Source organism: Salvelinus namaycush, chromosome 21 (genome assembly GCF_016432855.1).
Source record: "Salvelinus namaycush isolate Seneca chromosome 21, SaNama_1.0, whole genome shotgun sequence".
NCBI lineage: Eukaryota > Metazoa > Chordata > Actinopteri > Salmoniformes > Salmonidae > Salvelinus > Salvelinus namaycush.
In genome coordinates, this window is record NC_052327.1 from 17,139,062 (window position 1) to 17,156,856 (window position 17,795).

Genomic DNA, 17,795 nt, shown 5'->3' on the forward strand with positions numbered 1-17,795 from the left:
GCACTACAAGTGTGAGCTGTTTGACGTTTTGTACTAAGAGTTGTGAAAATGTACCACATACTTGTGAAAATAGTACCAAAGCGATAAAAGAAAATCCTAAAGGTGTGTGTGTGTGTGTGAGTGCGTGCATGTATCTGAGCATGCTGTGTATTTGTGCCGTGTGTGTGTGTGTGTGTGAGTGCGTGCATGTATCTGAGCATGCTGTGTATTTGTGCCGTGTGTGTGTGTGTGAGTGCGTGCATGTGTCTGAGCATGCTGTGTATTTGTGCCGTGTGTGTGTGTGTGAGTGCGTGCATGTGTCTGAGCATGCTGTGTATTTGTGCCGTGTGTGTGTTCATTCGGTAATGCTCCCTCCTGCTTAGTGGTGCTCCTGTGCCAGAGTGCCACATTGCCAGAGTGGCCGGGCGGGATTTGGCTTGGCAAGCATGTGTATGTTGGAGGGGAGTATCAGGCTTCATTAGATATCCCAGTCCAGCACTGCCTTCGCTAAAAAATCGTTGGGGCTTTTATTTATCATCCACTGATTGGATGGACAAGAGCCTGTCTCCAGAAATCACTATAATCCTCTTAGATAAAACAAACCCCTCATCCAATCCTCCGCTTCGATCCCCCCTCGCTCCCTCCTTCCTCTTCTCTACTTTCCCTCCATCCACCCCTCCCTTCCTCTCACTCTCCTATCCCCATCTCGGTTGGGGTGGGGAGTTTTAATCCAACTAGGTTACGCCCTAAATTTGATGACAGAGTAGGCAGCGTCGGAATGCCGACAAATCAATGGCTGCTGCAAGCCTCCCTCCCATCATTTTCCTGTGGGTTATTTTCATCTCATTGTTGTCAGTGTGACGGCACGTCTGTCTGGTCTGTGCATAACCTGTTCATCTGCTTTGGTATTCCAGAGACCAGGAAGGGATCCTTCACCGCCAGGATGCAGAGAGGAACTACAGTATCTAGATCTTGTGAATGACCACCATGCAACTTCTGATGAATAGCTCTTAGAGTGTCGTCTTCATGGTTGATCGACGGCTCACAGTGATCTAAACAGTGCCTCGACGTTGTGTCATGTTGGAGTGTTTTGAGATTCTAAAGTTCTAACACTAGAAGGCAACACTTCTAACACCAACAGGAGAATGCTGTAGTGCTTTAGGATTGGAAAAAGGAGAGGTTGGCCTGTGGTTTTGAGAGAATGAGAAGATAACGAGAAAGACTTGGGGGATGACAGAATCCCGAACTGCGGGTATTTACGGACTCAGAGGAGGACAGTATTCCAGTTCACATATTCAACACAGTCAACAATGACGTCATGGGGCTTCCACTTCCTTTAGCCGACATGAGAACACTTTCCCCCACAGACTCATTGGGATGTTCATCGATACTTTCCTGAGGCTTGCTGATCCTGAGGTGTGTTGTCGTTGTTTTGTTGTGTGCTGACTGAGACATTGGAGAGGAGCCATAGATACCACCGGTACAGATGTCTTCCTCAGGCGACAGAGTGGGCCCAGGCAGGATGGGACTACTACCTAGGGCTGACACAGTGGACCCTTACAGGATGGGACTAGGACCCAGGGCTGACACAGTGGACCCTTACAGGATGGGACTAGGACCCAGGGCTGACACAGTGGACCCTTACAGGATGGGACTAGGACCCAGGGCTGACACAGTGATCCCTTACATGATGGGACTAGGACCCAGGGCTGACACAGTGGACCCTTACAGGATGGGACTAGGACCCAGGGCCGAGCCAGGTGGAGTAACGAACAGGCTGGGACCCAGAGGGACTCCAGCGGGGCTGAGGCTGGGCCTTTGGATCCTGTGTTTCAGCTGGTTCTGCTTCACTGCTCACGCTCAGATGAAGATACCACCTGAGACGTGAGTAGCCCCTTAGTGCTATCATGTAGTACTGCTCACCTCCAGCAGTCTCTCCTTTAAAGTTTCTATTCATACAGGCTACTGAGGCTTTGTGTGTCAGCTACACCTCAGATGTGGAGGCACAAGTGGGCTAAATCTATCACTTGGTGCAGTGGTATTCTTACTGTACTATCTCAAATATATAATTCCCTGTTGGTCCAGCACTGTGTGATATGTAGCAATCCTCCAGTTGGCCTTTGATGTTGATGAGTCTCCACAGTTTTATCAGCAGCTTGTCACCCTGAGATTCAAGTGACTGGCTTTTACAGTACGCTTCTAACAAATGTAATTGTTGCACTTGGAAAAAATTTGAGGAAGTACGTTTTCTGACCAGCCGAATCCAGCCATTTATAGTAGGGGGACAAAAGTGTCTGCTAAAACGCATATAAGGAGGTGGATTTCTAGATTGAACCTCTATTCCAATACGGTCTGTCTGACTGACTGGCTGGTTATTGTTGTTTATCTGCAGTCAATCTGCTGTTCGGTTTGTTTCAAGGCCTGATTACACATTGACCCTGATTCCTCTCTCCTCTGCCTCCGCTTCACTCCCTCCGCTATAATTGAACCCCATCCAACTGTCACCAAAATCACAGCACCTAAAAAGGTCCCATGAGCCAGGGAGATTAATCACGCTCGAGTCCCACACTCTGTACTCTGCTTGTCAGCCCGTCTGGCCCTGTGTTCACATTCATCTCTCATCCCACCATATTAGGGGACAGTGCCAGCGGTCAGCCAGGCCAGTTCCACAACATGATTTGATGTGATGTGATTCATCATCCGGCGTCAAAGCCAGGATTTTTTCCCCCTTGCTTTCAAAATCCAGATTTTCTCCACTTGTGGAAATTCAGCCACCATTTTACTTTGCTGGAAGAGAACAAACATCGTCATCAGGTCACTCAGTGTGCTGATGTGATGGAGTGTTTGTCACGTGGTTTACTACATTACATTTCGCTTCATCCCATGTGGGACAAGGCTAGCCTTGTCTTTGTGATAAAATGCATTGCTGTTTCCCCAAGGCACAATGGGGAGTGCTGGCTGTTCTGCGCTTGTCTGTGTTTCTGTAGATTAGATTTGTAGGCTAATACAGGGCTGGCGTTGGACAAACGGGATATTCTCCTGAGCTTACATACATTTAAATCCTTGAGTCAGGCCGAATATCATATTGATTGACCCAAAGCTGTCTCGCTCTTCAAAGTTGCCAACAGCTTATTGCTGGCAGTTCCACTGGTTTTTAAGCCAGTGTGTTATAGATAAAATATACTTGACCCACTAACAGGCAACATTTGGCATAGGACGTCATTGTCTTGCTTTTGCATGATGAAACGAAAGACTCCATAATGACATCCGTGCAACCGGTTTTGCCAACCAAGTTAGTTTTTTACCAAGAAGCATTTCTCCCATAGGCTGCCAATTCCCAGTAAGCAGTGGTCAGTTCAGTCACTGCCAGTGGCTGTTTGTGCAGGTAGTGGTCCAAAGTGCCGGTCATATGATCGGTTGACCACTGTTATTTTGCAGGACTCTGCCCTCACCCATTTGGGCCGGGCCAATAGCCAGGGGTATCACACCACATTGGTAGACAGATGGTCATGCAGACCGGAGTGTGTTGTCAGAGGAACCTCCTGTGAGCAGACCTGCATGTTAACTTGCCCCACACTGGGTCCATCACTGCCTGAAGCCTCAGCAGGACTGTGGTAGTCTGATCCAAGGTGTTATCACTGCAGACCTGGATTTGATTTGATTTGATCTGTAGTTTTAACTGTGCTTTGCGGAAAGTAACTATTTTTCCCGGGGGAACCAACAGTTACTTTGGAGGGTGACTTCAACTATTTGAAAACAGATCTCAGAAAGTGACTACTTTTCAAAACTATATTAATACAGATCTGAGAAAGCAAAAACTTTTTCAAAATATTTTAGTACAGATCACAGGAAGTTACTTCAACTAATGGCAGGGCTGTATCTGGAACTGCATGTTGATGATATAAATATAATGAATAGAGCACACACAATCTCATATACTATTCCAATCTAGCTGACAGCCATATTTGATCTACACGATACATTTCTATACATTTCAATACATTTCTAACATTCGGTAAATGTCCATTCTTCTCAATATCCATTAACCCAGGTGTATATAATCAAGTTGTCACGTTCGTCGTTTGGTGGAAGAGAGGAGGACCAAGGCGCAGCGTGATAGTAATACATTCTTCTATTTATTAAACGAAACGAAGAACACTTAAACAAACTATACAAAACAACAAAACGAACGTGAAGCTAAATACGAAAAGTGCAGACACAGGCAACTTACACATAGACAATAACCCACGAAATCCCTAAAGAATATGGCTGCCTAAATATGGTTCCCAATCAGAGACAATGATAAACAGCTGCCTCTAATTGAGAACCAATCTAGGCAACCATAGACATACAAACACCTAGACTAGAAAACCCCCCATAAAGATACAAAACCCCTAGACAAGACAAAACACATAAATCCCCCATGTCACACCCTGACCTAACCAAAATAATAAAGAAAACAAAGATAACTAAAGCCAGGGCGTGACACAAGTGAAACCAATTAACCAATAATATTTTGTACAGATAAGTATAAATAAGTTGTGACGCTCAACTACTGTATGGCTCTACGACATGACACTGAACATTTATTTTATGATACTTGAAAAAACTGTAATTCAAAAGCCAATTGTAAACAATGCATACAGCAAGTTGGATGCTTACACAGCAAACTCTCAAGTGTAATAAATAAATAATTAACAACACCAAAAGTGTGGAGTCTGTGGACCCAAATAGACACCAGAACAGTGTTAAATTAAATCCTTATTCAAATATTTCCCAGAGTGCATTGCCTTTCGAGTAAATTGTAGAGTTACCACGCATGACTATATTTGTTAGTGGCAGAGACATGTTTGTTGCATTCATCCATTTTCGATCCTATGGACTACACCAATTGAGTTCCTAAGCTCTTACATTTTTTTAAACACAATACCACACTCTAAATCAGGGATGGGCAACTTTGATGGGGGTGGGTGTCACAAGAAATCGTAACTCATCATGAGGGGCCACCGTTTTAGAGTTAATTTTGTGCAGTTTTACACATTTTGCCATGAGGCAAAGAGAAGGTTTTTCAAACTAATTTCATGCACATTTTTAGTTTTCGTGTTAATTCTGTGCAATTCTTCACATTTTGCCATGGGGTGTAAAGAAAATGTTGATGTTTTAAAGCTAGTTTGATGCAATTCTACACATTTTGCCACGGGGCAGAGAGACATGTTTGCAGTTTTTAATATGATATCTGAGTGAGACTGACTAGAAAATCAATGGGGGTCTAATCAAGCTCTAATTCGGCCTAGCTGGCCACTAGACTAACTTACCAAACAAACATTTGGCGGATGCATTGTTACCTACCCTTACCACCTGGGGGTGGCCCGTCAGGAAGTCCAGGATCCAGTTGCAGAGGGAGGTCTTTAGTCCAGGGTTCTTAGTTTAGTGTTGAGAGTTGAGGGCAATATGGTGTTGAACGCTGAGCTGTAGTCAATGAATGGCATTCCCACATAGGTGTTCCTTTTGTCCAGGTGGGAAATGGAAGTGTTGAGTGCCATAGAGATTGCATCATCTGTAGATCTGTTGGAGCGGTATTCTAATTGGAGTGGGTCTAGGGTTCCTGGGATAATGGTGTTGATGTGAGCCATGACCAGCCTTTCAAAGCACTTCATGGCTACAGACGTGAGTGCTACGGGTCGGTAGTCATTTAGGCAGGTTACCTTAGTGTTCTTGGGCACAGGGACTATGGTGGTCTGCTTGAAACATGTTGGTATTACAGACTCAGTCAGGGACAGGTTGAAAATGTCCATGATTACACTTGCCAGTTGGTCAAGCCATGCTCGGAGTACACGTCCTGGTAATCCGTCTGGCCCCGCGGCCTTGTGAATGTTGACCTGTTTAAAAAGTCTTACTCACATCGGCTACGGAGAACGTGATCACACAGTCGTCCAGAACAGCTGATGCTCTCATGAATACTTCAGTGTTACTTGCCTCGAAGCGAGCATAGAAGAAATTTAGCTTGTATGATAGGCTCGTGTCACTGGGCAGCTCGCGGCTGTGCTTCTCTTTGTAGTCTGTAATAGTTTGCAAGCCCTGCCACATACGACGGGCGTCGGAGCCGGTGTTGTACAATTCAATTGTAGTCCTGTATTGACACTTTTCCTGTTAGATTATTCGTCAGAGGGCATAGAGGGATTTCTTATAAACTTCCGGGTTTGAGTCCCGCTCCTTGAAAGCAGCAGCTCTACCCTTTAGCTCAGTGTGGATGTTGCCTGTAATCCATGGCTTCTGGTTGAGGTATGTATGTACAGTCACTGTGGGGACGACGTCATCGATGCACTTATTGATGAAGCCAGTGACTTATGTGGTGTACTCCTCAATGCCATCGGAAAAATCCCGGAACATATTCCAGTCTATGCTAGCAAAACAGTCCTGTAGCTTAGCATCTGCTTTGTCTGACCACTTCCTTACTGACCGAGTCACTGGTGCTTCCTGCTTTAGTTTTTGCTTGTAAGCAGAGGGGATAGAATTATGGTCAGATTTGCCAAATAGAGGGCGAGGGAGAGCTTTGTACGGATCTCTGTGTGTGGAGTGAAGGTGGTCTAGAGTTTTTTTTCCTCTGGTTGCACATTTAACATGCTGGTAGAAATGAGGTAAAACGAATTTGAGTTTCCCTGCATTAAAGTCCCCATACACTAGGAGCGCCACCTCTGGATGAGCATTTTCCTGTTTGCTTATGGCTGTATACAGCTCATTGAGTTTGAGCTTAGTGCCAGCATCGGTTTGTGGTGGTATATAGACAGCTACGAAAAACATCTGAAAACTCTCTTGGCAAATACTATGGTCTACAGCTTATCATGAGATACTCTACCTCAGGTGAGAAAACCTTGAGACTTCCTTAGATTTCGTGCACCAGCTGTTGTTTACAAACATATATAGACAGCCACCCCTTGTCTTACCAGAGGTCATTGTTATATCCTGCAGAAAAAGCTTAAAACCCCCAAGCTGTATGTTATTCATGTTGTCGTTCAGCCACGACTCGGTGACACATAAGATGTTACAGTTTATAATGTCCCGTTGGTAGGATATGCTTGATTGTAGTTCGTCTATTTTATTATCGATTGATTGTACGTTGGCTAATTGGACTGTCGGTAAAGGTAGATTACCCTCTCGGCGTCGGATCCTTCCAAGGCACACGGACCTTTGTCTCTTTCTCCTGCGAATGACGGGGATGAGGGCCTTGTCGGGCATCTGAAGTAAATCCTTCCTGTCCGAATCATTGAAGAAAAAGTACTAGTCCAGTACGCGGTGAGTAATCACTGTCCTGATATCTAGAAGCTCTTTTCGGTCATAAGACACGGTGGCAGAAACATTATTTACAAAACAAGTTACAAGTAACACGATAAAACATACACAATAGCACAATTGGTTACAAGATCGTAAAACGGCAAGCATCTCCCTTGGCGGCATTCTTTGTAATGAGGTCGTGAGGAGCAAACAAATAGCATTACTGTAACGATTCTCTAGCTCTTCCTCCTCCTCGGACGAGGAGAGGAGAGAGGGATCAGAAGACCAATGTGCAGCGAGGTATGATGACATGATTTATTTAAACAAGACAAAAAACGAACTATACTTGATACTAAACAAAATAACAAAACGAATGTAGACTGACCTGAACGTAAGAGCTTACATGTAACGAAGAACGCACGAACAGGAAAAACAGACTACACAAAAGAACGAACGTACAAACAAACCGAGACAGTCCCGTGTGGCGCGACAAACACTGACACAGGAAACAACCACCCACAACAAACAATGTGAAAACACCTACCTTAATATGGCTCTCAATCAGAGGAAATGAAAACCACCTGCCTCTAATTGAGAACCATATCAGGTCACCCTTTAACAAACATAGAAACACATAACATAGACTACCCACCCAAACTCACGCCCTGACCGTCAAACACATACAAAATAACAGAAAACCGGTCAGGAACGTGACATAACCCCCCCCTCAAGGTGCGTACTCCGAACGCACCACCAAAAGTCTAGGGGAGGGTCTGGGTGGGCGTCTGACCACGGTGGTGGCTCAGGCTCTGGGCGAGGTCCCCACCCCACCATAGTCAATCCCAGCTTTCGTCTCCCCCTTAGAATGACCACCCTCATATTACACCCACTTAATTTAAATGGTAACCTTAAGATAAGGGGCAGCACCGGGACAAGGGGCAGCACCGGGATAAGGTAGCTCAGGACAGAGAGATAGCTCAGGACAGAGAGGTAGGTCAGGATAGAGAGGTAGCTCAGGATAGAGGGGCAACTCCGGACTGAAGGGCAGCTCCGGACAGAGAGACAGCTCTGGACTGAGGGGCAGTTCTGGATAAATGGCAGCTCTGGGCTGAGGGGCAGCTCATGACTGGCTGACGGCTCTGGACGCTCATGGCTAGCTGACGGCTCTGGACGCTCATGGCTAGCTGACGGCTCTGGACGCTCATGGCTGGCTGACGGCTCTGGACGCTCATGGCTGGCTGACGGCTCTGGACGCTCATGGCTGGCTGACGGCTCTGGACGCTCATGGCTCGCTGACGGCTCTGGACGCTCATGGCTAGCTGACGGCTCTGGACGCTCATGGCTGGCTGACGGCTCTGGACGCTCATGGCTGGCTGACGGCTCTGGACGCTCATGGCTCGCTGACGGCTCTGGCAGATCCTGTCTGGTTGGCAGCTCTGGCAGATCCTGTCTGGTTGGCGGCTCTGGCAGATCCTGTCTGGTTGGCGGCTCTGGCAGATCCTGTCTGGTTGGCGGCTCTGGCAGATCCTGTCTGGTTGGCGGCTCTGGCAGATCCTGACTGACGAATGGCTCTAGCGGCTCCTGACTGACTAACGGCTCTGACGGCTCGGGACAGACGGGCGGCTCTAATGGCTCGGGACAGACGGATGGCTCAGACGGCACTGGGCAGACGGATGGCTCAGATGGCGCTGGGGAGACGGATAGCTCAGATGGCGCTGGGGAGACGGATGGCTCAGATGGCGCTGGGGAGACGGATGGCTCAGATGGCACTGGGGAGACAGATGGCTCAGATGGCACTGGGGAGACGGATGGCTCAGATGGCACTGGGGAGACGGATGGCTCAGATGGCACTGGGGAGACGGATGGCTCAGATGGCACTGGGGAGACGGATGGCTCAGATGGCACTGGGGAGACGGATGGCTCTGGCCGGATGAGGCGCACTGTAGGCCTGGTGCGTGGTGCCGGAACTGGAGGCACCGGGCTAAGGACACGCACCTTCAGGCTAGTGCGGGGAGCAGGGACAGGGCACACTGGACTCTCAAAACGCACTATGGACCTGGTGCGTGGTACCGGCACTGGTGGCACCGGGCTGAGGGCACACACATCAGGACGAGTACGGGGAGAAGGAACAGTGTGTACAGGGCTCTGGAGACGCACAGGTGGTTTAGTGCGTGGTGCCGGAACTGGAGGCACTGGGCTGGAGACACGCACCATAGGGAGAGTGCGTGGAGGAGGAACAGGGCTCTGGAAACGCACTGGAAGCCTGGTGCGTGGAGTAGGCACTGGTGGTACTGGGCTGGGGCGGGGAGGTGGCGCCGGAAATACCGGACCGTGCAGGCGTACTGGCTCCCTTGAGCACCGAGCCTGCCCAACCTTACCTGGTTGAATGCTCCCCGTCGCCCGCCCAGTGCGGGGAGGTGGAATAACCCGCACCGGGCTATGAAGGCGAACCGGGGACACCATGCGTAAGGCTGGTGCCATGTAAGCCGGCCCAAGGAGACGTACTGGAGGCCATATATGAAGAGCCGGCTTCATGGCACTTGGCTCAATGCCCAATCTAGCCCTACCAGTGCGGGGAGGTGGAATAACCCGCACCGGGCTATGAACACGTACAGGAGACACCGTGCGCTTTACTGCGTAACACGGTGTCTGCCCGTACTCCCGCTCTCCACGGTTAGCCTGGGAAGTGGGCGCAGGTCTCCTACCTGCCCTCGGCCCACTACCTCTTAGCCCCCCCCCCCAAGAAATTTTTGGGGTTTCTTCCCGGGCTTCCGTGCTAGCCGCGTACCTTCATATCTCCGCTCCTGGGCTGTGGCTGCCTCCTTCTCCTCCCCAGAGCGGCGATTCACTCCCACCTTAGCCCATGGTCCTTTTCCTTCTATGATTTCCTCCCAACTCCAGAAATCCTGCAATCCTTGTTTCGTGGACCACTGTTCGTGGTCCCGCTGCTTGGTCCGGGTTTGGTGGGTGGTTCTGTAACGATTCTCTAGCTCTTCCTCCTCCTCGGACGAGGAGAGGAGAGAGGGATCAGAAGACCAATGTGCAGCGAGGTATGATGACATGATTTATTTAAACAAGACAAAAAACGAACTATACTTGATACTAAACAAAATAACAAAACGAATGTAGACTGACCTGAACGTAAGAACTTACATGTAACGAAGAACGCACGAACAGGAAAAACAGACTACACAAAAGAACGAACGTACAAACAAACCGAGACAGTCCCGTGTGGCGCGACAAACACTGACACAGGAAACAACCACCCACAACAAACAATGTGAAAACACCTACCTTAATATGGCTCTCAATCAGAGGAAATGAAAACCACCTGCCTCTAATTGAGAACCATATCAGGTCACCCTTTAACAAACATAGAAACACATAACATAGACTACCCACCCAAACTCACGCCCTGACCGTCAAACACATACAAAATAACAGAAAACCGGTCAGGAACGTGACAATTACGCCTCATTCTATTTGATTTCCATAAAACACCACATTGGTAGTCTGTCTGTTGACATATAAAGAGAAAGTTCTATAGGTGCCTTAAAATCATAGCCGCAGGAAGTAGGGGTGCTTAGGGTGCTGCAGCACCCCCTGAAAAATCTGAATTGAAAATTAATAAAAAAGAAGTAGTGCACTGGGCCTTTACTTTACTACTATTAGCAGACCGGTGTAGCCGTCTGTAGCGGGCACAACATATTTCTCAGCTTCCCGCGCCTATGCTTAAAATCCAATCGTGCTTGAGGGGCACCTGGAACCTTCTACTGACCCACATCAACCATGGACAGATTAAACAAATTTGGCATTACAGTTGTGATATTCATGGCCTTTTTTGGCACATGAGTCCAGTCTGGGTTTAGAGTGTCATGTAAACAGCAAGGCCAAAATCTTGATGATTATATTCTATCACGGACAGGATGATAGATTATCTATCATCCCTCACTATCCATCACCTCTCTCTCTCTCTATCTCTCTCAGGGTCCAAGTTTGGGCAAATGTCCTTTCAGTGCAACTACGCGAGGCTGCCACAAGATACTCGGGAGCTAACATTCTGCAAAAGGTAAAAAAATATGGGTTTTATTTGGGGGTTGTTCCCTAAACGAGAATGAGACCGAATTAACATCTACCACAGGACAAAAACAGCTCCACTAACCACACATATGATCTACCATTTCAACCCACTGATCACCATCTTCCCCATACTTTCCTTGTCTCATCACATGTATAACCTCATGTGGTGCCCCATATTCTCTTCTAACACCACACACTAAAAACAAATGGTTCTACATTATATAGTTCCAAATAAGGCTTATTTGGTTGGTAACCATAGCAGAAGGTTATTTTTCTGAAGTATCTAAATGGAACCTGTATGGTGCTATAAAGAACCTTTTCCTAAGGTTATATAAAGAACCATTAATAAAAGGTTCTATGTAGCACCCAAAAAGGTTATTTATACATGGTTCTTTATAGAACCTTATAGAACCTTTATGGAGAATGGTTCTATAAAGAAAATGTTTTAATCTCAGAAATTAGTCTGGAATAGTGGCCATATTATATTCTTAAAATGCCAGTGGATTCATTGTATTTGTTAACAAGTTGAATCAGGTGTGCTAGCTCTGGCACAGCTGGGGGTCCCTGAGGAGAGAATTGAGAACTACAGCCTTAGTCAACGTTTTTCAATAGACACAAGGGCATACATCTTTCATAAGACACCGTCACTGGTCGTAGTCACACATTCCATGCAATTGCACAACACCACAGATTACATAAACTGTAATGACACTCTCACTCACCGTTGAACAAAAAGAGTTGTGCCCAAACCATTCCCTAAAATATTCGAATGAGCTGCTGTCCCTACATTTTAATTATCACTAAAAGAGGAAAGAATGCTTCCTTGAACCCTTCCCAAAGAACCCTTGAGGAACCCTCATTTTTTTGTGTTCATCCGTCACCTGTAATCTTATCATGTCCACTAAGGTACGGTGAGCCAGCTGGTCACACTCTTTCTGCAGTGCACACTGTAGAGTGGAGTGGAGTGGAGTGGAGTGGAGTCAAGGGAAGGGAGATACTTGGCACAGCTAGTGGCCCAAGGCAGCAGACAAAGACACACATGGTACAGGGCAGCTAGGCTACAAATGCGATCACACTAATATAATGTAGGAACCAGGAACTCTTTACCATAATGATAATCAGGATGTTGTGTCCTCCTGTACTTGTTTCAGATGGTCATGTTCCAATCTTGTCTTTACTATTTAGTTTGTTTGCTTGTCTCTACTCTTAGTTATAATAATTCAATTTCAATTTTCAACTACTATTTTATGGTATGCTGATGTAGTCTATGCTACGTACTGGATCTACCTCAATATCTGATATTCCTGACATTATGATGACCATTGTGTACTCATTGTACCTGTGAATTGCCAGAGGAAAAATACCTGTATCTAGCATAGCTGAACTCTCTCCCCAACAGAGCTATTCAGTCATGACTCCTCTAATAGCTTTAGAATACACAGTATGACGCGTTCACCCTTCAGTATATGGGTTGCTTGGATTAATTAGGATTAGTGAGTGACTTAATCGAGTAATTAAGATACAAGTAAAGTCAGAGAGCTCTGTTTCGTCTTCAAATGGCTTTACCTAATGGCTCACACTTAACTCTCTGAATCAATCAGCTCCAAGAGAGAATGATACGTGCCACGTTAGCATGACAATGCTGCAATTGGAGCTGTATTTCATTTTCTGTACAAATGGGAAACCAGATGATCAAATATTACATATCAGGCAAACTTAAAGACGTGGTTCAACATCTCCCTTGTTCTTTTCAGAAATTCAGAGATGTAGAGTCCATTATCAAGATAGTGGACATCGATGGTAGAGCCCAAGTGAGGGACTTTTCAGAGGACATAGAGAGAATGCTGGGGTCCAAGATGAAGTCCGTTAAGGTGAGTACCACGGTCAGATACAAGCCACACACACGTTTAAAAAAAGATATTTTAACTCCATAAGAAAACTTTGGCGAGCCACATTAGATCCCCTCGCAGACCAGAATTTGCCATTGGACCATCTGTTGATGTCCCCTGCTGTTATACACTCTTTGCAATATGAGAAGAGCCACCCCCAGAACTTTAACCATGAGTATTGTGGTTGGGCTTATGGTTTGCAAAACGTCTTTAAATCTCTTTATTTTCTCCTCAGCGATTGGCTGAGTCTGCGGAGGATGCAGATTTGTACCACGAGTTCAACAAAACTCTACAGGTTTGTCATTCTGTCTGTGGGAATGTGAGGTCTCAGATTTATCAAAGTAATGCTACTATGAGTATCACAAAGCTGTTCTACAGTACCACAATAGAGATAATGAAATGTCTAACTATCATGCACATTTTGATGACCACAAAAACACACAATGCCATGAGAAGAAGCTTGTTTCTGATAGAATATACACTGCTAACTTACCCGACTTCCAATCACACTTGATGCATTTGAATGCAACTTTTCCACCTACCTCATGCTTTTTCCTTCTCCAGTTTGACTACTATAACTCCATGCTGGTGAACACAATGGATGACGATGGTAACTTCATAGAGCTGGGTGGGGAGTTTCCTCTGGAGGAGAATGAGCATTTCAACAACATCCCAGTCAACACAATGCAGAGTGACGTACAGGTCCCCACCAATGTCTACAACAAAGGTGTGTGTGTGGTGAAGTTGAAACAGGCCTTTTGCAGGCCCTTGGATCCAAATCCTCACTTGATGCCATTGGATGCAAATCCTAATTTATATATGCACGTAACACATATTTTTACATAAATCACACATTGAATTCAACGAGTAGCATATAAGAACATTGGATTAGGTGTGGCGTAGTCAGCCTTTAAAGTGAAAGGTATTGCTATATGTGATGTTACACTTTCCATCTCACTTATTTACTGCTCTCTCTATCTCCCCTGTGTAAAGATCCCTACATCCTCAATGGAATCTACATGTCGGAGGCTCTGAATGACGTGTTCATCAATAACTTCAAGAAAGACCCCACCCTCACCTGGCAGTACTTTGGCAGCTCCTCAGGTTTCTTCAGAATCTACCCTGGTAAAGGACTAGGCAGTCGCCCACACAATGTTGATGTCATACGCCCACAGCTCCGTACAGCTGATAGCATAAATCAGCACAGAATTATGTTTAAATCTAGAATAGAACATTTCAGAAAAGATAGCACAGCAAAACATAAAAGCATACTAGTATAGATAAATCATGTCAACGGTCTCTTATGATGTAAATTGCAGCGGTGTTGTAGAATTTAATTGGATGCCATGATGTTTGCTGACTGTGGAGATTGTGTGACTGTATCATTTTTACAGGTATCAAATGGACTCCAGATTCAAATGGTGTGGCTGCTTTTGACTGCAGGAACCGTAACTGGTAAGCTACTATCTCTGCATTTAGTAGTGTCTAGGGTGGCCTTGCCCTTGACCAGAGTAGGAAACTGACAGGTATCACGGTGACAAGAGTAAGAGTAAGAGTTAGACACTAATACTGTGACCTCTTACACCCTTAGACTTCCCTTACGGAAACAACACATGATTTCACATGTTGAAAATCACATTATTTCACGTGACATTTCCACATGTTTTGCACATGTGAAGTCATGTGAAACCATGTGTTTTTGGAACATTTCACATGTGATATTTCACAGTGGTAGTTTCACATGTGGATGTTCACCTCTGAAATCATGTGAAACCCTGTGTTTCTGGAACACTTCACATGTGATGATATTTCACATGAAGTTTCACGTGGATTTTACATGTGAAACCATGTGTTTTTGAAATGCTTGTGATGATATTTCATATGAAGTTTCACATGTGATGCCCTGCAAACAAAAATAAGATGTTATGATACACACACAGTGGTTTAAACATAGTGTTTTCAACTTACATATTTGACATAGTGCATTCAGAAAGGATTCAAACCCCTTGACTTTTTCCACATTTTGTTACGTTACAGCCTTATTCTAACATGTATTAAATAATTTTTCTCCCCTCATTCTACACACAATATGAGACTCAAAATTGAGCTCAGGTGCATTATGTTTCCACTGATCATCCTTGAGATGTTTCTACATCTTGATTGGAGTCCACCTGTAGTAAATTCAATTGATTGGACATGATTTGGAAAGGCACACACCTGTCTATATAAGGTCCCACAGTTGACAGTGCATGTCAGAGCAAAAAAACAAGCCATGAGGTCAAAGGAATTTTGAGACAGGATTGTGTTGAGTCACAGATCTGGGGAAGGGTACCAAAACATTTCTGCAGCATTGAAGGTAACACAGTGGCCTCCTTCATTCTTAAATGAAAGAAATTTGGAAACACCAAGACTCTTCCTAGAGCTGGCCGCCCAGCCAAACGGAGCAAAATGGGAGAGAAGGGCCTTGGTCAGGGAGGTGACCAAGAACCTGATGGTCACTCTGACAGAGCTCAATAGTTCCTCTGTGGAGATGGGAGAACCTTCTCTGCAGCACTCCAGCAATAAGATCCTTATGATAGAGTGGCCAGACGGAAGTCACTCTGCAGTAAAAGGCACATGACAGCCTGCTTGGAGTTATCAAAAGGCACTTAAAGGACTCAGACCATGAGAAACAAGATTCTCTGGTGTGATGAAACCAAGATTGAACTCTTTGCCAAGCATCACATCTGGAGGAGACCTAGCACCATCCCTACGGTAAAGCATTCTAATGGCAGCGTCATGCTGTGGGGATGTTTTTCAGCGGCAGGGACTGGGAGACTAGTCAGATTTGAGGGAAAGATGAACGGAGCAAAGTACAGAGAGATCCTTGATGAAAACATGCTCTAGAGCGCTCAAGACCTCAGACAGGGGCGAAGGTTCACCTTTCAACAGGACAACGACTTTAGGCACACAGCCAAGACAACGCAGAAGTGGCTTCGGGACAAGTCTCAGTGGCCCAGCCAGAGTCCGGACTTGAACCCAATCGAACATCTCTGGAGATACATGAAAATAGTTTCCATCCACTTCCCATCCAACTTGACAGAGCTTGAGTGGATCTGCAGAGAAGAGTGGGAGATACTCCCCAAATACAGGTGTGCCAAGCTTGTAGCGTCATACCCAAGAAGACTCTAGGCTGTAATCTCTGCCTAAGGTGCTTCAACACAGTATTGAGTTATGGGTCTGAAAACTTATGTTAATGTGTTATTTCATTATGTAATTTTTTTATACATTTGTCAAAATGTAAAAAAAACGGTTTTGCTTTTTCATTACGGGGTATTGTTTGTAGATTGATGAAGTATTTAACTTTTTTTTAAATCCATTTTAGAATAGGGCTGTAACGTAACAAAAAGTGGAAAAGTCAAGGGGTCTGAATACTTTCCAAATGCACTGTAGATGACTGTATTGTGCATGTTTATTTATACAGTAATTATTATGATTCAACATGTTTTTACCTGGGATTTTAACTCATAACCTCTTGGTTCACGACATTATGATCTTCCTGCTACGCCATCATGTCTATGTCAATAACGGATTTCACCTGTATTCCTACACTTGGGACTTCAAAGTAAATCTCTTTGTTAAAAATACACGTAAGAAAAACAAATATATTCAGCAGTAACATTAAAACTTAATCATGTGCCCCATCAACATTACTGAACTATACAGAAAACCCTCAAATTGTTGATATAAGTCAATTAAATTGTCAATTAAATTGCAGATGGCACTGCAGAGATGTATTGTAGGGAAGGAATGTTTAGGGGAATGCTACAGACTTTGTGGAAGAGCAGAAGGATTAGCGTACCTTATATCCAGCGGTTGTGTGTTAAAATACCAGGTAGGGAAATATTTTAGCTTAACAGTGATAACACATGGAATTGCACATTTGATCAAATGTGAAGTGCTTCAAAAGCACGTTTTCACATGTGAAATGTTATACGTGAAGTCTTTAAAAATATGTATTTTTTAAATGTTTTCACATGATTTTAGTTGTGAAATGTCACATGTGAAGTGTTCCAAAATAAAAACTTGTGCACTAAGAGCAGAACAGCCTCCAGAACAACTGGTATGCCGCAGTTGTAGCCGGTGCCCTTGCGCTCTGAATAGTGTTCGTTAAGCCCTCCTGTAGTCCTAACATAGACCTTTGGTGCCGTTCAGCAGCCAAGCCCACAGACTGAGGCGGTGCGGTCTCGGATGCCATAGAGTTCCCCCGGCCTGAGACAGCAGATCGGGTCTCATGGGCCGTTGCCAAGGTGTCCCAGACAACAGGGATAGGATAAGGCTGAACCAGGGTCATCTGGACCCGTATGGGGCCACCAGCAGCAGACGATACTCCGCCATCCTGATCCTGTCTCGCACAGCCTGGATCAGGGGAAAAGGAGGGAATGCATAAAGCTCCATCCCTGGCCAATCGTGAGCCAGATCATGCAAGCCCAGAGGCCCTGGTGGCTCCGACATGGAGTACCACAGAGGGCAGTGTGCATTGTCCAGAGAGGCAAAGAGGTCCACCTGCGCCCTCCCGAACTTGTCCCACAGATG

General features: G+C 45.5%; 1 protein-coding gene across 1 annotated transcript in view; it reads left to right on the plus strand.

Annotated features, from left to right (window-relative positions):
• Positions 1 to 1,465: 1,465 nt before the first annotated feature.
• LOC120066590 (voltage-dependent calcium channel subunit alpha-2/delta-4-like) overlaps positions 1,466 to 17,795 on the plus strand; it is a 79,140-nt gene continuing 62,810 nt past the window's right edge. Inside the window, exons 1-7 of the mRNA XM_039018014.1 lie at positions 1,466 to 1,863; positions 11,239 to 11,320; positions 13,086 to 13,202; positions 13,456 to 13,515; positions 13,785 to 13,947; positions 14,214 to 14,345; positions 14,615 to 14,675. Coding sequence (XP_038873942.1) covers positions 1,466 to 1,863; positions 11,239 to 11,320; positions 13,086 to 13,202; positions 13,456 to 13,515; positions 13,785 to 13,947; positions 14,214 to 14,345; positions 14,615 to 14,675 — 1,013 coding nt within the window. The remainder of the gene's footprint in view (positions 1,864 to 11,238; positions 11,321 to 13,085; positions 13,203 to 13,455; positions 13,516 to 13,784; positions 13,948 to 14,213; positions 14,346 to 14,614; positions 14,676 to 17,795) is intronic.